The following is a 23910-nucleotide window of genomic DNA, read 5'->3' as shown; positions in this document are numbered from 1 at the left end:
TTTAAGGTCTAATTCTTTCATTCATCTTCAGTAACTACTTTATCCTAGTCAGGGTTGTGGTGGATCTGGAGCGTATCAGAGAACACTGGGTGTGAGGCAAAAATACAACCTGGACAGGGACACCAGTACATCACAGGGCACCATGCACACACACCTTAACACAATCATTCACACCTATGGGGAATTTAGAGTAGTCAGTCCATCTACTGGCATGTACTGGCATTTTGGAAGGTCGGAGGAAACTGGAGAACTCAGAGGAAACCTACCCAGACATGAGGGGAAAACATGCAGAGAAAAACTAACCTGACAAACAGTTACCTGAGCTCAGGAATGAACCAGGCACCCTGGAGCTGTGAGGCAGCAACACTACACTCTGATATGCTGTACTATCTCAGATGTATTTAGAACTGGGAATTAATTGTGAAGAACTTGTGAAGAAATTGTGAAGAACAGATGCAAACAATTGTTTTTTTTTATCATTTGTTTTATTAACTAAAACTTTTTTTTAATTAGACTAAAACTGCTAACACATTTCTGAAAAATTGACAAAATTGTTATATATTTCTGACTATACTTAAGACTAACACTAAAACAAAAATCCAGATTATCTGCCAAAATGTACACTTCCTGCATGAGCATGCAAAATGACTGAAAACCAGTTTAAATGGGAACGCTTTATCTTGTTTTGTTTTTTTTAAACCCTATTGCACACTGGAAACTGGATGTAATTCACCTCGTCCTAATACTATTACGCATGCATCTACGGTACTGTGCAAAGAACATTAAAAATGCCTTCAAAAGGTTTTGACATATAAATACTATAAAGTGCAGTAAACAGTAATAAACAAAACGAAGTCAATATTTGGTGTGATAACTTTTTGCTTTAAAAAAATAAAATAAAAAGTAGACTCAGGTATAATTTGTGCAGTTCTTTAAGGAAACTGGTCGGTAAGTTTTACTGAGTGTCTTGGAGAATCTGCCACAGCTCTTCTTGATACTTTTACTGTTGCACTTGCTGCTTTTTACCCAGCAAAACCCAGAAGCCTTCATTATGTTTGTTTGTTTGTGTGTGTGTGTGTGTGTGTGTGTGTGTGTGTGTGTGTGTGTGTGTGTGTGTGTGTGTGTGTGTGTTCTGTTACATAATATGTTACTTTCTTTAATGACATACATTTTTCTGTGACATTTCATTTCTTTTGTTGGAAAAGTAATGTTTGGAAATATAAAATGTTTTTATATTGACACGGTAATGCAGAAGTCATAAAATAAACATATATACCAAAATAATAGGGTACCTAAGACTGACTTTGGACAGTAGTGTATGTTGCACAATCAGTTGTGGATGGTGTAGACTGTTGATTTAACACCATAGAAACCACTACACAAACTGAAGAGTGCTTCCAGATCCAATCATTGTTTAACCTTTAAAGTTTTCTTAATTAATGCTGCAATGTCTCAATACGCACAGGCCCAGAGTTGTTTGAAAAAACTCTAAAGAATCTTGAATCTCTTCTGAAGGTAAAGCATGTCTTTACCAGGTATGTGATATTAATATTTTGTTAAGTAATATTCATATCAGTACTAAATTATACTAAATCCTATGACATTCTTCAAAACAGTACCTATGTTTCAACATTAAAAAATCAACTAAGACTTTATTTAAAAGCATTTATTTCTGCAGCAGCTGTGGTTATAGTGTGGGTGGTTTCCTTTTCCTAGATGGTGTCACTTTACTATAAGCAAACCAGTAATTTAAGCACAAGCAAAGATAATATAGCTTAATGTTCTTTTAGATGGCATGGTGGCACAGCTGGTAGTGATGCCACCTCAGAGCTCTGGGGTCCCCAGTTCAACTCTGAGCTCAAGTTACTGTCGGTGTGGGTTTCCTTAAGGTTCTCCAGTTTCCTCCCACCTCCTAAAAACATGCAGGTAGGTGGCTTGGCTTTGCTAAATTAATTAATGTATGAATGTGCGTGCATCTAAGTTATATTCGTGCCTCAAGCACTATGTTCCAGGGTTAGGCTCTGGATTCACTGCAACCCTGACCAGGATAAAGCACTCACTGAAGAATGACAAACATTTGAGTGTGTGTGTGTAGTAGTAATAGTAGTAGAACAGAAGGACGGAATAAGAGAAAAATGTTGGCTTGCTTAAATAACTTTCTAATGTTATCATCATAGATTTTCAGTATTTACAGGTGACACATGCACTCCTTTCGCAATTCTATCTTTGTAAGGTATTTCCACTAACCTGTGTACTAATGCTGCAAAATAATGCTACACCTACACCCAACTCTAACCCTAACCTTAACCTCTGTATGGAAATCATTTAGCATATCCAAATGTTAGCAGAATGTCAAAATTATCACATATTTTGTATATAATCCAGAAAATTGTAGCCCATTAAGAGATAAATACCAGCTGCAAACACACACACACATGCACACACATGCATACACACACAATACAGTGATGCAATCTCTGGCTGGTGAGTTGTGGGGATCGCAGACTATATATTATATCAGAGGGCAAAACCAGTGTATTATGATCAAGCAGCAAAGAGGTTCTTACAAACAGCTTAGCAAATATACCACACACATACTTGGCACATGGCCAAGTGTACTGAAAAAGGATGGATATAGACTCACCAGCCACTTTAATAGGAATACCTATGCACCTGCTTGTTCATGCAATTAATCAAACACCCAATCATGTGGCAGCAGTACAATGCATAATATCTCCCAGTTAATGTTCACATCAAACATAAAAATGGGGAGAAATGTGATTTCAGTGACTTTGACCATGGAATGTTTGTTGTGGCCGGTTCAAGTGTTTCAGAAACTGCTGCTCTCGTGATTATCACACACAACAGTAATTAGAGTTTACACAGAATGGTGCAGAAAACAAAAAATATCCATTGAACAGCAGCAGTGTGGGAGGAAACTCCTTGTTGATGAGAAAGGTCCAAGGAGAATGGCCAGACTGCTTCAAGCTGAAGGCTATGGTAACTGAAATAACCACTCTTTACAAACGTGGTAAGCAGAAAAGCATCTCAGAAAGCACAAAATGTCAAACCTTGAGGCAGATCCGGCTACTATGCCATATTGGGATCCAAGCCTGATTACTATTTCTGGTTGAGAGTACATTGTGTGCGTGTTTTTCTGTGTTTGTAAGTTTGGTATATGTTTACTTTTGTATTGTTTTAAAGTTCTTATCCACTGTGGCAGAGCTCCAGACCAAATATTGAGCAGTGGATTTCCCCAGGCTTTGTTCATCCACACGTAATTTAAAAAATGGCTAAATGTAGCTGCATTAAAGTCAGGAAAACATTTTAATTACCTTTCAGGATGTCTGTACAAATGAAATACAACAAGTCAATGAACACCAATTCTTACTCACACTATATACAACACAAACCTAAATACAAAACAGTCATGATTTTCAAAATGGGGTTCAGTGAAGGATAGACTATATATATATATATATATATATATATATATATATATATATATATATATATATATATATATATATATATACATACACACACACACACATACTTACATATATAGGCTATGATTATTTTTTAACACTACAGTTACAGTCGTTTAAAGTTGTTTTAGTTATTATGGTTCCAAGGCTAATAAGGTGGATGATTAAACTGAATGGGTTTCATGTAAAGCTAAATAACTCAAAAGTCTAAAACATAAATTTTAAATGTATGTAACTGGTTTGGGTATACTGTATGTATGTTTGTCTAACGTGCCTTCATAATATTAATCTGTGTTTTCTTCAGAAGGGGGTTCATGGATTTGTTTTTCCACTAGAAGGTGTCCCTGGAGGCAAAAAGTTTGAGAACACCTGCTATACAGTGTTCAGACAGTACCCATTGGAATTCAGTGAATAAAATCAGTGGAATGTTCTCAAGCAAGACCTGGGATTTGCTTACATGCTAATTTCACCCAAAGAGACAGAATATGTCAGTTCCTAATGATTACAAAACTGAACCAACAAGAACTTGTTATGGGTTACAACAAAAACTGAATTTTTGGGAGCCCTAAGTGACAACCTACAGCTCAGGAGACTAGAAACTAGAAACATATTGAACATATTTTTTCAATCTAAATGTGAATAAAAAGGTGATCCATATGCATTGCCTTACACTGTTTAGGCTAAAGAAAATCATGATGGATAATTAAACATTTTTAATTATCAACAAATAAACACTAAACTTTACAACAGCCTGAACCTAATCTAATCTGCCTATTCTAACATTTTAATGGAAATATCTTCAAAATTCTTTTTCAGCATAATCATTATGGTAAATGTATGCTAACAAAATCAAAACTTGTATTCAGGGACAATGGCACTGACCTTCTATAACCTCATTATGCACTTATTATGCAAATTTATTCATTAACAGTTAGCATTCTGTTCAATAGTTTTTTTATTCTGTAAACATCTAAACAACAGCAGAATTTCACATTATTTCTAAATATAAAATACAGAATGCAATCCAGGTTGTCATATATATATATATAAGAATTTGGTGCATGTCAGCTTAGAATGCCATATGGGTACAATAACCAATCATTCCTTTAATTAACATTCAAGCTGCGGCAACATTATTTAGCATGTCACCAAGACAAATCATGCATTTCTAATGCTATGTCAAAATGCAAGACTGAGTAAGAGTAAGAGTAAGAATGAGTAAGAGTGTCCACACTAAGGGTATGGTAAGTGAGCAACGCAGAGAACTGCACTATGTCTACATGACAAATTATGTCATTTCTTTTCCCTGATTATATAACTTATTATCCCTTGGAAATGGAGAGTTTCTGCTAAAATCACCTCTGTCATTAAATTTTATGGTTGCAGGGACAAAGGCGTCAGTCATGATGAAGCGGAAAATGGACTATGCTCTTTGAAATGGAATTTTTTTTTTTTAACTAATTTCTACTTTGCTTAATCCCTCATTCATAGACCATCAGTCCTAAGCAAACACTTCAAATGATCCAGTTCCCATAAGGCTTCTGTTATGAAGCAAGGAAAATGTCAGTAGTAGCATTTGGACACTGTAGTAGGACACTGGACCCTCAAACAGTCTGACTTCTACATTGTGTAAGGTATTGAGCAAGAGAAAATGGTCAAATGTAATCTGCGCTGGGTGCATCTGGTTTTCAAAATAGAAAATAAGCAAAAACAGTTGTTGTTGTTGTTGTTGTTTTAATTTCAAAGAGCTGATACCAATTCTTGATTAGACAAAACCAAAAGAAAAAAAGAATATCCATGTATTTGAAATATGCTCCTAACACATTGTTAATTGTTGCTATACCACAGCACAGTTGAATTCTCAAATCATTTTCTCTAACAGAAGCTCTGGCAGTAGCTCCAACTGTGACATAAATGTTAGGTTTATAGTCATGTGGATATTCTGATACGTTATCATTTCTATAGTAACAGGTCATACACAGGGATTATATGGCGAACACTCTATAGTAATCATAGTTTAACAAGGAAATATATGTAATTACTGATGTGCTGAACTTTTCTGTCAGGAGACATTTATGTACTGTAACAGGAGACTCAGGTATCAGCGCTTTACACTTAGGTGAACTACAGTATATGTGTTTTTTCTTCCTAGTCCTCTCAGCCAATCAAAACACAGTGTTGATGTAGAATGTTGGAAACATATTTAAATAAGAGTGTGCAGTAACATCCTATGTAACGAATAATAAAAACATTAGATTCATGTCAGAAACGTATGTGGTTTAGGTTGTGCTGCCAATGCAAAATAGGGAATTGCCCAAGAGAATGTAAGTCCATCACTCATCATGACAGATGCTCAAATATTTGTATTGATGGAGACGATTGAAGATCTTAAAGGAGGAGCAATCCCAAGAGCATTGGTATTAAATCGACTGGGTCTGCCAGTGAAATCTCATTCAGATATGCATACATCCAAAGGCTTTTCAAATCAAGTGATCAATTTATTTGTGCAGGTGTTAGTCTTAGGGAAGAGCTGTATCTTGTATAATTGTTCATACACTCGGTTTTACTAAACTATTGTCATACCTTTTGCAGTACTTGACAATTAGAATCAGGAACTGCGCTCATTAGCACAGACTCGGGGGATAAGTGTGGCTGGGAAAGATTGCCTCAGCGGATGTAATTAATTTTGCATGCTAATCCAGATTTTACATCCAAGAGAACTGACAATATACAGAAGCACCTAAGTGTGCAACATCAGATATCTATGGTATCGAAGTTGCTCGGCCAGACGAATCCTTTCGAGTTGCTAATAGCCACAATATATAGGTGACATTAATTAAGCAACTGACAATTGAGCAAGTTGATATGAACTGAAAGAAAAAAGACCTCCTTTATTTTCTTAATATAGTGAAAGATTTCACTCCTTTGTGTATTTTTCTTTTTATTGCATTGCACTACATTTGAATAATATGAGTTTTAGGCTTAAACTAAAATATAGGCATGACAATTTATAAGCTTGTACAAAGTCATTTTTTTTTAAGACCTAACTTGAAATATGACAATAAGACAGTGGTTTAGAGGTGACTTTGATTTACATGGTGGTAAATATGTCAGAAATAGTTTGCCTTTAATGCCTTAAAGTGACTGGTCAAGCTCTATATAAATGTCACAGACTTGTCTCAAAACCATCAGGTTAAAAAAAAATTATGAGGCCATTGATACCACTGACACCTAACTATTGCTTAAATATTTTATCACACCACATAGTGAATGAAACGTGCCAGTGCAGTTCAGTATCTTATCAGTCACGCGACCTTTGCAAAATCCTCTGACTGGTTCAATTTCACTCAATAAGCTTTTTCTGTTAAGGGGATATTTTGTGTCATTCGCCTTCCCAGGTCTGCCCTCCTGAGCTTGATGACACACAATTCACACTAAGGCTTGAGTTGTGCTACACTAATTTATATACTTAAAAGTCATTCAAAATGCTTTGCAACATTTTTCTTTAAAATCGGTCTTACTGATTACAATTGCCATTCATTCATACAGACCCTGCTGACCATATAAATCCAACAGAGGCCTCTAAATATCCTGTGTTTTGCCAGATCACCAGGTATTATTTTATCTCATTATGATTATGTGAATAAAAGTGTGGAAATAGACAATTCATGTAAAAAAAAAATTAGCATATGCTTCATTCACAGCTTCAGTAACATGGTCAAACACGAGTTAACCTCTCCTTGCTTCCTACACTAGAGCTGAGGTGGTGTATTGATTAAGACTGCAATGCGACGCTTCATTCAATCCTGGGAAACTGGGAGTGGCAATAACACCCCGCTAGACAAATCTGGCAAATTGTCTTTATGGAAAAAAGCACACAATAATGCATGTACTCTTCATGCAGCCTTATCTTTACCTCTTGATCATCACATATTCTTAAACATATTCATAACTGCATCTTGTCTCAAGGTGTATGTTGTTTGTTCCAGTCTGATTTACTGAACAATAAACCAACAGGATGAATAAGGTAGGCATTTCATCTGCCTCATCAGGTGAAGACTGGAACTATAGGGTGCATTACAAATCTAAATGACTCAATCTGGTTCTTTTCCTTAACTCTCATCTCACATTCGTGACTTTTGCCGTTTTAAAAAATAAATATAAAATATAAATGGACCCAGTGATAGCCGGTCATGATTTTGAATGGGAGGACTCAAAAATTCTATTACCTATCAGTAACTTGGCATTGCTTTATGAAACCATTATGGTCGAGTCTTACAGCATGAGGTCTCATCATAGGCATAGAATTATTACACATGCACATAGGAGCTAGGAATATAACCAAATATGAATACATTATTTGAATTGAATAGGTAATATGTTCTAATATATGGTATATAAAATAAATACAGAATAATACATACTGTCATTTCTCCCTTCATGTAATTTGTACTTTGATTGGACAATGTTTGCTTAGATTATTTACTTCTACTTATTCCTCCAAAAGCATTTTAAAAAATCACTGCTCGATAAAGTAATCCATCAATCGTGTTTATTAGACCTGCAACTATGTTTCGCATGTGCCTTCTCAATGACTTCTGGTGACATGTTATTGGCCTTAAATATCTTTAGCCCCAATGAACACACACTCTAGCAGGCATTTCACTCTGTGTAATCACTTGACATGACTTTCAGTAATGAATCTACAGTCTGAGGTAGAAAGAAATCAACCCCAGCCTCTACTCCATCCAATACCTGTGCATGTTACCTTATTACCGTTGACCGTTGGGAGTGCTGTTTTTCTTAGTTCCACCAATGTCAAAACTAATCTCTACTTGTGCAGCAAACAAGACAATGTGGGTGCCAAAGAATGACCCTGATTTTCATGCATTTTTTTTTGGAAAGAGGGGCAAGCCAGGGGCACATGATGGCTTAGTGTTTAGCCCGTTCACCTCACACCACCAGGGTTGGGGGTTCAATTCTCACTGCTGCCTGGTGTGTGCAGAGTTTACATGTTCTCCCTGTGCTGCGGCGGTTTCCTCCCCCAGTCCAAAGACATGCATGGTAGGCATTTGGCATGTCCAAATTGTCTGTAGTATACAAATGAGTTTGTGAATGTGTACGTATGTGATTGTGCCCTGCCATGGATTGGCACCCTGTCCAGGGTGTACCCCGCCTTGTGCCTGAAGCTCCCTGGGATAGGCTTCAGGTTCCCCGTGACCCTGAAGGATAAGTTGTATAGAAGATGGATGGATGGATAGATGAATGGAGAGGGAGGCCTTAGTTTTGTTTTTATAACAAAGTCAGAAGTGTTTTGTTATTTTCTGTGTGCATGTGTCCATGTTTTCTACCCTTAATTTATTTTAAACCATTATTTCAAGTAATCCAGCACCAATGATATTTGTGTATGCAGCTGCATATGGCAAATTATATAAACAAGTTGAAATTATGCATGTTTAATTCATATTCTTTCTTATGGAGCATGTTTCATTTAGTTTACCTCTGTGTGTTAATTAATACATTTACTAAGAAACATGTACAAGGTGGTCGTTATTCATGCATGAATTCATAAGACTCATGTCATAGTTAAGGTTTGCTCTTCATTACATTGTGATTAGTAAATGCCTTAACTCATCATTAGTTCATATTTAAGTAAGTATTACTTCAGGTATTAGTGTGTGATTATTCATGTACTGTTATTGTAAACTTTTACCAATAAAAAAAGTTTTATAAAAATATTTCTTTAAAAAAAACATTTTTTCATGATAACATACTTTCACATACTTAACATACTTTCAGACTGGGCCAAAGTATGAATACCACTTCATCACCTGGCAATAAAGTATTATGTGCAATTGAGAGCCAACAGCTTTTGAGCGCTTGACTTGTGAAAGGCTTTTATATGCTCAGTCTTTACTTACTTTTGTGCAGATCTGCTAATCTTTGGAAATGGATAGACATTTGAAGTGAAATCTAATAGAATCAAGTGTATGGATACAACTCTTTAAGGAAATTCTAAAAATGAATGATTTGGTCTATAAGCATGCATATTTTGGATTTCAAGATTAAAGCAATAGCAACAGCGAGGCTCAGTGCCCTCAAGGACAAATTATATGTAGGTCTGAGACTTCTGAGAATATGATAAAATGAAATTTGTCACATGCTCAGAACTGATATTTTCAGCTGACAGAATAAATAAAAGCAGTTCCAAGCTCACAGTGTAGTTCTTCAGAAAAGCTCTCCTCACTCCGGGCTTATCTGATTGGGTAAATCCACATTTCCATCTGACAGATGTCACAATGCCAAAAATGTCTTGAGCAATTTAGAAATCAAATTACAAAGAGTAAGCAGCAGCTTGCAATTTCAATTTTTTACATTTACTGTTTTAAAAAAAAAACATATATTGCACAACGTTCCATAAAATTGCTCTATAAATAAATATTGTACTTCACATAGAAATGCATGAGGATAATTTATTAAAATACTAAACATTTTGGCCAGGTAATTAACACATTGCTCTGTGTCTAGGTGTGACCTGGGTCCACTCATTTTCTTTTTTTTTACACATGACAGAACAAAAACCTTAAACGTTCATCTTTAATTTTATGTGTCTAGTAGTCAGAGTATCTCTGTATTTCAATGCTGTGTTTAACCCACGTCATTGACCTCATGGCTCGTAAGTAGACATAATCTTGCAGCATAGTGGGAGTGGGAGTGGATGACACAGAGCAGATACTCTGAATGCACTTACTCTCAGTTAGTAGTAGTTATAATTTTCATTTTCAATCATATTAGCTTGCTAACTAGCTGGTGCCCTAACTAAATAGAACTAAACAGAATTGGCATTGGCTGTCAAATGTGGATGAAATAGTTAGTATACGCTATAAAACCTAGTTTCAATGTGCTCATCAAGTGGTATCTTTTATTTTCATTTATTTATTCATTCATTAATCTTCAGTAACCTCTTCATCCCCGTTACTGTTGTGGTGGATCCATCACAGAGCACCATGAACACACACGCATTCACACCTAGTGGTAAATTAGCATAGCCAATCCACCTACTGGCATGTTTTAGTGGAGGTGAGAGGAAACCAGACAACCTGGAGGGAACCAATGGGGAAAACATGTAAAACTCCACACAGTTCAGGATCAAACCAGGGACTCTGGAGCTGTGAGACAACAATGATTCCTCTGTGCCATGGTGCCGCAATGTGTAGATTATTTCATTTTTTTAATTACTCCCGTTTACATTTATAAGGGTAAGAACTCAGATTGCACTTCCTAATGACTTACTGCCAGGTTCTGCTCCTGGATTCTACAGTAATGTTCAATCAGTATCTCAGGCCCCTAAGGGCTCATCTAACAGATTTCACTTGAGGTAATAAAGTACTGCAAAGGTGCTTAAAATGGAAATGGGGATTCCCTAAGGGGAAATGGTGAGGTCAGTGTTGACAAAGTCATAATAAAGACAGTATTAAAACACAATACACATCTACAAGCAAGCACTAAACAAATGCACTGTTTCCCATTGCCCCTTGTTCCTCCTGGCAAATAGATAGGTTTGTACACTGCACAAAATTATGCTACTTTCTCTTTTCAGAATGACTAGAATCAGATCAGAGCAATCAACTACCCATTTAAAATAATTCTAAGTAGAACATAACTTAGATGGGTGCCAACCCATCGCAGGGCTCAATCGCACACACATTCACAAACTACGGACATACATCTGGAAATACCAATCAGCCTACATCACGTCTTTGGTCTTTGGAATCCTCCAAAGCTTAGGGAGAACTCTGCGCTATATATATATATATATATATATATATATATATATATATATATATATATATATATATATATATATAAAATATGCTTCATATATGAATGCAATTAAATAAAACAGACTTGGGACTTGGGGAGAGTGAAAATGATAAAGTGATTTGTGTTTTGGAATAATATAAAGCAGATTGAGGCAGAACAACACTGATAAAAATTTACGCATCTCTGCTCAATGGAAGGATGACTTGCTGAGCACAGAGTTGTTTCAGCCATTTCTATTCAAACACAACACTGTTTCTTGTTGTTATTCTCTGCCTATTATCTGTCCTTATGAATGTAACAGGAAACTGTTGTTCACTCTCTCTGTGCCAGAGATTTGTAATGTTTTTCAAAGGTTTTGTTGGCAAATTTTTTACAGTGATTTTTGAACATTTTTGATCAGATTCCAAAGTTTTGCTAACAAGAGTGTACTTTATTTCATATTTTTTTGCTAGTGGTCTGCAGAAAGCTAAATTTCTCACATTTCTAAAAGATATAAGAAGATATTCCACACTGACTTTATGTGTATTTGTGAAAATCTTGAAGCCTGTAAATGCACCGGTAGAACTCCATTGATGCATGGCTTCACTGGCAACCAGTGGCAGATTTAATTACACTGGATTGGGCAATAGGTTTTAAATACATAATTTTAGGTCTTGCCTGGATACACAGTTTCACTAGGAGTCAATGAAAGTGTAACAGTGTGTTCTTTGCTTGTCCTGCCGAGATGCATGATTTCTCCATATGATGACTGGGAGAACTCTCAAAAGGAGCTGAATCTGAACAGGACTGACATCTCTAACTTAAATATACCAATCAGACAGAGGGCTCGGAGCTGCAATACTGGTCAGTAGCTTAAACCATAACAGTTGTACACAACTAGTGTTGCCTGTTATTTTAGCTTTGTAATTGGTGAATATTGTAAATAAATTGTAAGTATGGAATTCAGTTTTTATGAAATTTGTTTAGATTTTTTTTTGCATTTAAAGGTCCAGCGAGCTGTCACTACCCTCTTCAGTGAAATTTCGCTAGCTACTTAGCAGCTAGGCTGCTTTTTGGTGTGACATGGCAGACACTACTGTTGTTGACCTGATTTTGGAAAAGTCTTTTGATGCTCTTATGAGAAGCGAGTGAGAATTAAACAAAAGTACAGACCAACAGATGAAACAGAAAAAACACAACACACAGATATACACTTCAATAACAGACACCTGTGCTTCCCCAATTTTTAAAACCACCAGCTGCAACTGGTTTTCACCCAGGGCGTGTATGTATGAATTATTGATGCTGCATTCAAAGCTAGGTACAGAAGGGTATCTAGGTACAGCAGGGGTATCTAGGTACAGCAGGGGTACCTAGGTATAACAGAGGAACAAACTGGTCATAAAATCCACAAGATTGTGGTACTGTAATCCAGAAAATATGCAAGCTGCTACACCAACTAATCCTTAACATTGTTCATATAAAAACTACCATCTATATAAACACTGGCTCAATATAGAACATGTTGGGGTTTTTTTGTTGTTGTTTGTGTGTGTGTGTGTGTGTGTGTGTGTGTGTGTGTGTGTGTGTAAACCTATACTCTTATGGGGCAGTAAATAACAACAATTTATTGGTTTAGTGAGTGCCTGTGAATGCTCAGGTACTCTATCCCCTCACTGCCTGAACACCAATCTGTATATCAAGAACAAAATAGAGCTATATTACTCTAATGACATTATATAACGTCAAACTGGAATGTCACATATAAACCAGAAATTTATATAAAGGCAAAACCAGATCTAATCTGTCTGATCTGAAAATGCACCACTGGAGCATGGGTTAAAAATAATCCACAGATAAAGATAATTCAAACCTGCTGTAATGTATTGTTTCACACTGTAAGGCTTGAATTTTCGGATCTTTGTATGGTTAACTGTAATATCCAGGCCTAAAGATCACCATTTATATTGATAGAGATATACTTCCTTACCCAGAACCCAGCAACCATACTTGGGTAATATAAGATACTTTACTGGGGAAAGTTAAAGTCCATCTATCCATCCATTTTCTGTACCGATTATCCTACAGAGGGTCATGAGGAGTCTGGAGCCTGTCTCAGGATACTCGGGGGATGAGGTGTGGGACAACGCATGTTTTTGGACTGGGGGAGGAATCAGAGGACCTCGAAGGAACCCCCAAAGCACAGGGAGAACAAACTCTGCGCACACAGAACAGAGACAGGAATCTAACCCCCAACCCTGGGGGTGCGAGGGAAACATACTAATCACTAAACCACCGTGCCCCCAGAAATTAAAGCAAATCATGTAAAAACTATTGTATTAGATAAATTAACATCAAAATATAGAGGGGAAATTAGAGCTTCATAACAGAGATGCTTTCATCTGCTCTCCCGTCCACGGATGTTGGACTTAGTCCAAATTACAACCATAATCCAGTCAAAGAACAAGCAGGTCTAATCAAGTTTTAGTCTGAGAGAATTTAATGCGCCTTTAGCTCTAAACATAGCAGTGACACAAACACAAAAAAACAGCAATAAACTTGAAATTGTAGATTAAAGTAGTTAAAAATTATGAAAAATGATTTGGGGGGAAAAAATAAATGAATAAATAAATTGATATTATCCATTTAAATGGATTTATATTGAGCATACTGTATACACTAAGAAAGGTTAGGGAAATGCTCAACCTTATTAGTTGTGCTGAGTGATAACAGGCTAAAGTAAGCCATTTTTTCTGAAAAGGATGTTAGGTTTAGAGCCACACTTTATATGTTTTTAAAAAATTACAATTACAATTCATATTATTTCACTTTATATACAATTTATATGTTTTTAAAAAATTACAATTCATATTATTTGTAGCTCTACTCTTGGTAACAGAGTTGAACTGTTAAAATGGATGAAGTCAAGCAAAGCTGAAACAATTGTAAAGATAAAGAAGATGGGACAAATATTGGTTTTGGTAAAAGGTTTGTACACTGTCTGGCCAAAAAAAGGCGCAAAATCTAAAATTTTGGTTGCACCGCCTTTAGCTTTGATTACACTGTGCATTTGTCATGACATTGTTTTGACAACTTTGTGCATTTATTTAGATTCAAAGTTGCATTCAGTTTTGACCTAGATCTTGTATTGAGGACGAGATCGTCAAACCGCTCTGTAAAGTCTTCTCCAGCACATCCAAAATACTTTCAGTGGGGTTAAGGTTAGGACTCATGCTGCCTAAAGCACTCTTTCACAATTTGAGCCTGATGAATCTTGGCATTGTCATCCTGGAATGTGCCGTCAGGGAAGAAAAAAAATCCATTGATGAGATAACCTGGTCACTCAGTCCATTCAGGCACTCAGCTGACTTCATTTTATTGCTGCATAATGTAGCAGAACCTAGACCTGACCAATTCAAGAAACCTGAGATCATAACACTTCCTCTAGAGGCTTGTACAGTAGGAACTATGCATGATGGGTATGTCGCTTCGTGTGCTTCCTTTCTTACTCTGATGCACCCATCGCTTTGGAATAGTATAAATCTGGACTCATCAGACCACATGGCCTTTTTCCATTGTTCCACAGTCCAATCTTTATGTTCCCTAGCAAACTGAAATTATTTTTTTCGGATTATCCTCACTAACACTATCACTATCCTCACTTTTTTCAGTAAAAGTTACTTTTACTATTAAACATAGCAGTGAGTGCTACTGTTGATTTTTTACCATGGGATCATGATCATTCAAGATTTTTTTTCAGATGACATTTCTTCCTCAAGGTTGAGAGTTCACCACTCTCCTCCCAGGTTTTAATAAAGCGATGGACAGTTCTTAACCCAACTCCAGGGATTTCAGCAATCTAAGTAGTTGTTTTGTTTGCTTCATGCAGGCCAATAATAACCCTTTCTGAAACACAATAACATCTTTTCCATGACCACGGGATATGTCTTCCGACATGGTTGTTTAAGAAATGAGAAGCTACACACTGCGTCAGTTAGGGTTAAAAGAATGAAACATATTCATCACTGCAATAATGATCCAATCATAGGCTCTTAAGTATTTGATTATTTAAATCCAATCAGCGACCTTTTTTTTGGCCAGTCAGTGTAAATAAGCATCCCACATGTTCTTCCACAAGTAGTTTGCTATAGCACTGTTTGTACCAGAGGAGGAAAAATTATGAAATCTTACATCCATGAGCTTTAAGCATGGACAAAATAATGCCAACTTTGCTAAAATGGCCTAAGGCTAATACCATTAATGTATAACCTTACTAACCTTAGCTTCTTAACTAAACTAATAGCTTCTTAATAAAGTAAAACATTCACATGACTGCTAGTCATTCTAGTCATACTGACTTTGGAGAATGATTTGTTATATTGGCTTCGGTCACTCTTCTGCAGACATATTCAAACTTTTTTCCCCATGTTTTATGGGAACCTGCTTGCTCCCAATAAAATCATGCTAATGAACTATTTACCATGATAGAAAGGGAGGGTACAGCATCAAAGCATCTTTCAAGCCAAGAGCTCAAAACACCTGCACAACTGTCAATTATTCTGGATACATCTGACATTTTTATTAGAGGAAAAAATAAGACGGGTCTTCTGGGGTATTTTGCCTTCTATTGTTAAAATGCAGAGCTCCTATGCAAAATGTGTAAAGGTTGACAGGTTTTAAACTGTCATTTAAATATTTATTTTTTGTATTTTCCTTCTCACCCGTGCCCCACCTGCAAATCCTTCCCCACAGTTTGATGTCTAGCGCAAAAGCTTTCAAGTATCTTTGCTCACGCCACAAAACTGCTCAGCACTCCCCGCCACAGGATCTCTCTTTGCTCACTGCTGATACGATGCTTATACACGGAATTGGTTACGGCTAAACAAATGGGTTCTCCTTCATGAAGCCTTCTGCTAATTGGCTAGACTTAAGACGGCTACCTCACTCATTTATGTTCATTTGAGCTTTGCTGAACTTGTAAAGCCAGAACTGTGGCAGAAATTCGAACTACAAGCAGAGTTATTGGAATTTATTTAAAGCAAGCCAGTAAATAAAGAATAAATGTTGACTGATAATGTTGTGGTCTTTTCTAACACTATAACACTGCAGCAAGTGACATCACCCACACAAATGTCAGTCATCCAGTCCACTAGGCAACTTAGGTATCATTTTTATCAGTTATTTGCATTAACTTTAGTTAGCAAGCTAAAGAGAAAAAGAACAAGTAGTCGAAACAAGAGCAAGAGGTAGTAGTCTGATAAGTGTATAAATACATGTGTACTGTCCACACTCATTACAGTTCACCCTAAAATATTTTTCCTCCTTAATTACCATCCTGGCACTTGAGTTCCAGAAGATGTAGTCGAATAGTTTGACTAATAATGAGCTGAGCATTTCAGAATAAAAAGCTTGGTGCGTAATTAGGCTATGAAAAATTTCACATGCATGAGGGAGGAAAAGAAATATTCCAGTGGATAATGAAAACGTCAGTTTCATCTCATTCCTTTTTCCTGTTTACTTTTTGTTATCTCCTTTACATTTTAAAGCATTAAAAAAAACATCAAAATGTCTGTTTGCTTGTGAGAGTACAAACACATAGCAATAGAGTGAGGAGGTGAAATGAGAGAGAACAGAATGGAGCAGCCACACATGCAGAGAGAGAGAGAGAGAGAGAGAGAGAGAGAGAGAGAGAGAGAGAGAGAGAGAGAGAGAATAAAAAAAGAGTCCAACCAAGCACTATGTGAGAGACAGTCAAGGCAAAATAACTGACAAGTAGTGTCATAATTACCCCATGACCCCTTTTTCATTGCATATGAAGACTCAATGTTTGCTAGTCTTAGATAAACGAACTTTGGGGTGTTTTTTTCTCAACAGTTACTGATGTTAATCCATTCAAACCTCTCACATTTTTAACATATTGTACTATGGCAGCTATAGAAAGAAGTGTGATTTAATGTTCAAGCATACACACACACCACAAAAAGGGTCGGACCAATGAGTATAACGCCGTAAAACGGCTCTAGAATCATCCTTAATAATAATTTTTGTTGGAGGTGTGTAATCTGTCTTTCACAAATAACTTACATCTTTCAGTCGGCCTTCTAAATTGACTCATCAATTCACTCTTTTAGGTTAACGCTGAGAATCAACTCATTAGCTGTAAGTAACGAAGGAGCCTAGGGAAATTTATTGCAGCAAGAATATGCATTTTGAAAATGCTAACAAGGTAAAAATGAAAGTTAATATAAACATTTTCACTTGAGTATACACAGAAATTCGCCCAGCACCTACTTACTTCTTCATAACTATACACCACTGGCCTTACTGGAGCTGTACTGTCGAGTTATTATGCCAGCAGAGAGTTGAATCACAATCTATTCCAGTGAAGAGTCACTTCTTTAACCACAGGAATGTTGAGAAAGGACAATTTCACTGACACAAGCATTGGAACATCAACAAGTTAATTAGATGATTTACAGCAAAACCCAGCATCACTTCAACACGATAGCATTAATTTATATTGAGGATTTATGTTTCTCGCCCACAAAGTATTTGGCTTTACTATACTAATCTCTTCAGCAGTTAAAGTGATGACAATTTCAGATTTTCTTCCTGATTAAATGGTGATTCCCTTCAACTGATAACCGCAACTCCTATTTTTTAAATATCCAATTACAAGCCAGCTATACGTATAGTGTGTGTCTCGGACACTCAATTATTAATGTGACAAGAAACAAGATAACCTGGAAACAAGATAAAGGAGCATTTCGGGACACAAAGCACGCGGGGGGGGGGGGGGGGGGGGGGGGTTCAGTCAAGCGCCACAATTATGGCTACTGTATGTGAAGCATATCAAATTCAATCATAGATCATCATTAGTGGAGTATGCTTCCTGTTCAGTGACTCAAAGAGTAACTGAATCAAAATAAAATCAATAATAATGGTGAATTATTGAATATTGTAAGACTCTAGCAGTGTACTGAAGAGTACTAATTGCTAACTATTAATCTGCTCATCTTTTGTATGAAGAGCTGGCAATGAACAACATGTGTTAATCAGTGGTGTCTGTATAAAGCAGTGCGTATAGTCCACTCGATGCCACAAATGCATGTAGACTTAATGGGAAAACGCTGCATCCCCCATGGTTTCTGCGTGAAAAAAATGAAAATGTACCTGCATTTTACAATATTAACAATTTATCTACTACAGCATTCCAAGATGTTGGAGAGGAGGCCACTGAACTGCATAACTAACAGGGCATAACTAACTGCATAACTAACATGTGTGTTCTATTAACTCACCTTAAACAGCCGCAGGATGTTGGCTACCATGATGGACACAGAGCTTGCAGCTGCACCGATCACTCCCACAATTTTGTCAGGTTTGGCAAAGATAGGTGGCTCTCCACTGGCACAGCGCACATCAGAGGGGTCACGCTCGATCAGTGCCTGCACAAAGGTGAGTGACTGCTCCAAAGCGTACGTGTCTCTCGAGCATGTATCCAGGATGCGAGCACCCAGAGTGATATTGGGCAGCAACTCAGGGTCCTTGTTAATGAGATCAATAGCAAAGAGCATGGCCTCCAAGCGATGAATGCCTTTCTCTTTCTTTAGCTCGCCACATGGGGCACCACGCTCCCCTCGTGCATGAACTGGGAAGAGGCCTCCCAGAATGATGTCTCCATCTATTCTAATGGAATGTGCATATTCAGGAGCTGGGGGCATAAGTGGGTCCACTAAGCGCTGAGGTCCATAGGTGAAAGAGCAGCTTGCCACTGACAGCATAAAAAGGCAACCCTGCCATGTTGAGTACTTCGCCATGATATCGATGCGTTAATTAACTAAGCAGGCAAATAAATCGAGGTGGAGTTCTGTCAGGAGTGCAGCAGTTACTGTAGCAGGTGGTAAGTAGAAAACTGGTGTATAAGGTGAAAGGAATCACCAGTACCTCAGTGTTCAAGTAATGACCTGTGTGCGGAGATTCCAAAGTGGAGTGACCATTCTCTGGTCCTCAGATTCCAGAACTTAACGTTAATCATGGGTGTGTGTTAGAAGGGGAATTATGCATTTACCAATCCTTCATAATGATCTAAGGCTGCAGATCTCACAGACTCCTGTGGACCCTGTATAGTAAAGAGAAGAGCAGAGGAATGAGCAAGCATCTCCAAAAAGGTGCACTCCCTCATGCCAACCTCCCACCCCCCACCCCCACCCCACACACACACACACACACACACACACACACACACACACATAAACACACAAAGATTTGTCTTACTATCCTTGTGAGGACCTTCCAATGAAATAATTATTAATGCAGCTAATGAATGCAATGTGTACACCTAAATCTAACCCTACGCTTAATTTTAGTAACCAAAAAGCAAACCTCTCTTAGTTCCTTTTTTAGTTTTTGTTTGTTTGTTTTTGCAGTTTTTTGTAAAAAAAAAAAAAAAAAAAAAAAAAAAAAAAAAAAAAAAAGAAAAGAAAGAAAAAAAGAAAAGAGTTTTCCTTATGAGAACCAGCCAAAGTGTCCCCACAAGGTTACAATTGTCAGATATTCGTACCCTTATTCGGAAATTTGGTCCCCAACAAGATATAAAAACAAGCCTACACACACACACACACACACCCACAAACACACACACACACCGCAGGAAATTTCTTGCCTGTTCTTTAATCAAACATGGAATAATTCATTATATCTTTACTATTACATTATAAATCAGCTCTGAGTGTAAGCAGTACAGTACGCATAACATTACAATACAGAAGACTATTATAAAATCTGCTTTGCACGAGCAAATTGCTCACTCAATTCAAACATATTTTTCCAATAAATGTGCTTCCCTTCTTGAAGACTTGCCTGACAATTACAAGAGCTCCACTGAAATATTAAAGATTCCTCCAAGAATCAATTCATGGCTTTCGCACGGAAATCAACCCCAATCAGCAAACACATTCTTTCCAAATTATAAGTGTGCATTAAAACGGAGCCTCAGTGCAACATCTTAAGCCCATCCACGCGCCTTCTGATTGTTATCATGAACAGTCAGAAGATGGGTTTCCTTGCTCGTAATGGATTTTAAGGCGACCGTCACTCCGGAGGTCTTTTGCTCTGAGAGGGTTACGTTTGTATCTGACATTGCATTGCATCCTTCCTAAAAACAAAGAAAGAGTGCACCTGAATCTCTGTGCGTGTGTGGTGCATCAGCTGGAGGAAGAAACATCTGTCGCAGGCGCACACTCATTTCTACAGACTATACCCAGAACTGACTCCAGTACATAAGCTAATACAATGCAATACCTTTGAGCACTTAAGACACTTCCTGTATAAATATATATAATATATATTTGTGTGTGTAAATGATAATGGAATTACCTGGTGATGATGGCGCTCCGGTGACTGTTTCCGGCTGCTGTGCTGGAGGAGAGCGCGCGGAGCAGGTTACAGCATCAGCTCTCCTCACACACACCAAACACACTCATACTCACAGCTGCATGCCTCCTGTGTGGATAATTACTGTTTCCTTCCTCCTCACTAAGTCAAGGGCAAGACTAGCCGAGTCACTTAACATATCTACACATCATGTCTGTGCGCAAAAATGGTTTCTGCACGTGGAACGAGACTGCGTTAAAAGTGGAATATGGAGGGCAAGCGCAACTTTTGGCTACAGCTGAGGTTAGTCTGTGAAATCGAGTATCACATCCTGTGTTGCCTTCGCGCGTTAATACTCTCCAACGTTAAAATGAGACTGCAAGCGCAGAAGCTTAGAGCTGCAGTTTGGTGCTCAGAGTGTAGCACCTGCAATAAGCTTCATGTCGCATGGAGAAAATAATGTGCTTGCGCCATCTGGTGTTGATTCCTCGTGGAAGGTTCAAAAGCTTATACAAAGCACAGGTTCCCATCCCTGATCTTGGAGAACCCCTTGCACTGCACATTTTAGTGTCCCTGCTCTAACGCACCCCCAAACAAATACTAATTATTTGAATCAATAACTGAGAAAATACTAGAATTTGCAGGACATGGTGTACTCCAGGATCAGGATTCAAGGTTTGTTGTTGTCTAGTGTCAAAATGAGCAAATATCCCAACAGCCACATTGCAAAATCTAGTAGAAAGCCTTCCAAAAAGAGTGGAGGTTGTTATAACAGCAAATGAGGACTAAATCTGGAATGGAATGTTCAAAAAACACATAAGAGTATGAGGGTCAGGTGTCCACAGACGTCTGGTCATATACCGTACATGCTTTAAAATAAAGGTTCTTCAATGGTTCTTTATTGCACCATAGGTTCTGCAAAGAATCTTCTGGTCAAGAACTATTTTGTTCATTGTATAGGGCTCTGGAGGTCCTTTAGAGATTATAATAAACTCTTTATGTTTCATTATGCAGTAGGTTCTTCAGAGCAGTGTGTTGGGGCAGAGTATTGGTGCAGGGTATTGCTGTGGCTCTGGTGGTAGAGCGGGTTGTCCACTAATCGCAGAGTTAGAGGTTCGATTCCTGGCCCACATGACTCCACATGCTGAACTGTCCATGGGCAAGACACTGAACGCCAAATTGCTCCTGATGGCAGACTAGTGCCTTCACACACAGTGTGTGAGTGTGTGTGTGTGTGAATGGGTTAATGAGAAACAGTGTAAAGTGCTTTGTAAAACCGCTAAAAGGCACTATATAAGTGCGGACCATTTACCATTTAATTGGCTCTTCAAGATATCTTCCTTTAACAGGTTAAAGTGATCCTTATAAGGTTCTTTGTGGGACTGGAAAAGGTTCTCCTGACATCACTCTTAAGAACCTTACTTTGGGTAATTAAAGCACTAAGGGTTTTTTAGAGAACTTATGATAAAATGGTTCCTTGTGGCACTGCTGTGAAGAACTATTTCTGGGTTCTTTAAAGCACCAGCAAATAGATGGTTTTCTAGAACTTGAAAGGTTATTTAAAAAGTTTTTTTTTTTTTTTTAACTTAACAGTTCTCCTATGGCATCAGGCTGAAAACCCCTATTTGAGTTTAATTATAACCTTTATTTTTAAGAGTGTGTAAAAGTCTTGCCAGATGGTTCTTTAAGATGCACTCTTAGAAAAATGGTGCTGGATAGTTAATGTTCTGGCTTCCTAAATTGGTTATGAAAGGGAAACCTGTTGTAGGTTTAGAATCTTTAAGGGGTGTCACAGCAGGACAATCCAAAGATGGAACGCTTTTTGAAGTGTGCATCACAAGCTAGTGATAGCCTACAAAATACAAGTGTTACAACCTTGATACATGATATTAACACCAATAAACATAGATACAAGAAACATACCATACATCTTTGTTAACAGCAATAATGGAATAATGTATAGGACTACAATCCCTCTTACTGTCAGCAAGACTGATCATTAATGATTGCTGACTTTTGAAAGACCAGAGTATCTTAAATCTTTCTACATACTGGTGGTGCTGCAGTAGAAAGAGAAAGCAATTTGAAATTCTTGGGTGTGCATGTGTCTGACAACTTCACGTGGTCCTTCAACACCCCAGCCTTAGTGAAGAAGGCACAAGAGCACCTCTACTTCTTAAAAAGACTGAAGAGGGGGTAGTATGTGCACACCCACTCTTAACTGTTTGAACAGGTGTCACAGAGTGTCCTGACCTACAGCATCATGGTCTGTTATACTGTATATAACCTCTCCATCTCAGAGAGGAAAGCACTACAGTGAGTGGTGAAAACTGCCCAGTCCATTACTGAGTCTTGTTTTCATGCTATTATAGACATATACACCATCAATATCGAAGGCACACCGCATCAGGAAGGATCCCTCTCACCCCTCTCCTGACTGTTTGCACTCCTTGCATCTGGAAGCATCTGGGCAGAGTTAACCAGATTCATGAACAGCCACTTCCCACAGACCATTAGCCTCTTCAGCATATCAGTCTGATAGCCACCTCACCTCGTTTCATTTCGTTTCGTTTCATTTCATTTCATTTCATTACTATCACTGTACTCAGTCACTTTACAAGAGACATTTAATAATCCAAGCACAAGTCACTTTACATGTTCGGAATACTGCTCAGGACTAGCAGAGTTTACATTATCATTACTACTGTGCAGAAGTTTGGCTTTTCTGTAGTGTTTAATGTTTACTGTATTGTTTGTTTACTGTACTGTCTATTGTATAGTCTATACTCTGTATTTGTTGTATTGACTGATTTTGCACTGTTACTTTGTTACTTATTTTTGTGTCTGATGTGTCATGTTGTTCCATGATAATTGCAGCACCGTTAATCTGGGGGAAGTACATTTAGTTTGTACCTTTACAACTGTATGTGATGAGAGGTTTGAAAATAAAGCCTACTTCACTTGACTTAATGAGTTGCTAAAAAGAAACAGCATTACCTCAGAAGGTAACCCAAATAGGTCTATACAGCTGTAAATACAGTGAATATAGAAAGTCTACACACCCCTGTTAAAATTGCAATTACTTGTAATGTTAATAAAAAAAATTTAAAAAAAAAAAATTTTAAATTGAAACCAAGATAAATCATGTCAAATCTCTTTGCTTCTTGTGGATATAACCAAATTTACAAGAAAATAAATACAAGTGAAAAGTTTTAAGAAAATGAAAAAACATACAATCACCTGG

General features: G+C 37.5%; 1 protein-coding gene across 1 annotated transcript in view; it reads right to left on the bottom strand.

Annotated features, from left to right (window-relative positions):
- grm8b (glutamate receptor, metabotropic 8b) overlaps positions 1-21050 on the bottom strand; it is a 146093-nt gene extending 125043 nt beyond the window's left edge. The window contains exons 1-2 of the mRNA XM_017484743.3: positions 20670-21050; positions 18593-19413 (exon numbers count right to left, since the gene is read on the bottom strand). Of these exons, the coding sequence (XP_017340232.1) occupies positions 18593-19111 (519 nt within the window). The 5' untranslated portion in view covers positions 19112-19413; positions 20670-21050. The remainder of the gene's footprint in view (positions 1-18592; positions 19414-20669) is intronic.
- Between the last annotated feature and the right edge of the window lie 2860 nt (positions 21051-23910).

The sequence above is a fragment of the Ictalurus punctatus genome, chromosome 14 (assembly GCF_001660625.3).
Source record: "Ictalurus punctatus breed USDA103 chromosome 14, Coco_2.0, whole genome shotgun sequence".
In the NCBI taxonomy this organism is placed as follows: Eukaryota; Metazoa; Chordata; class Actinopteri; order Siluriformes; family Ictaluridae; genus Ictalurus; species Ictalurus punctatus.
This window is presented reverse-complemented; position numbering and strand designations above follow the sequence as displayed.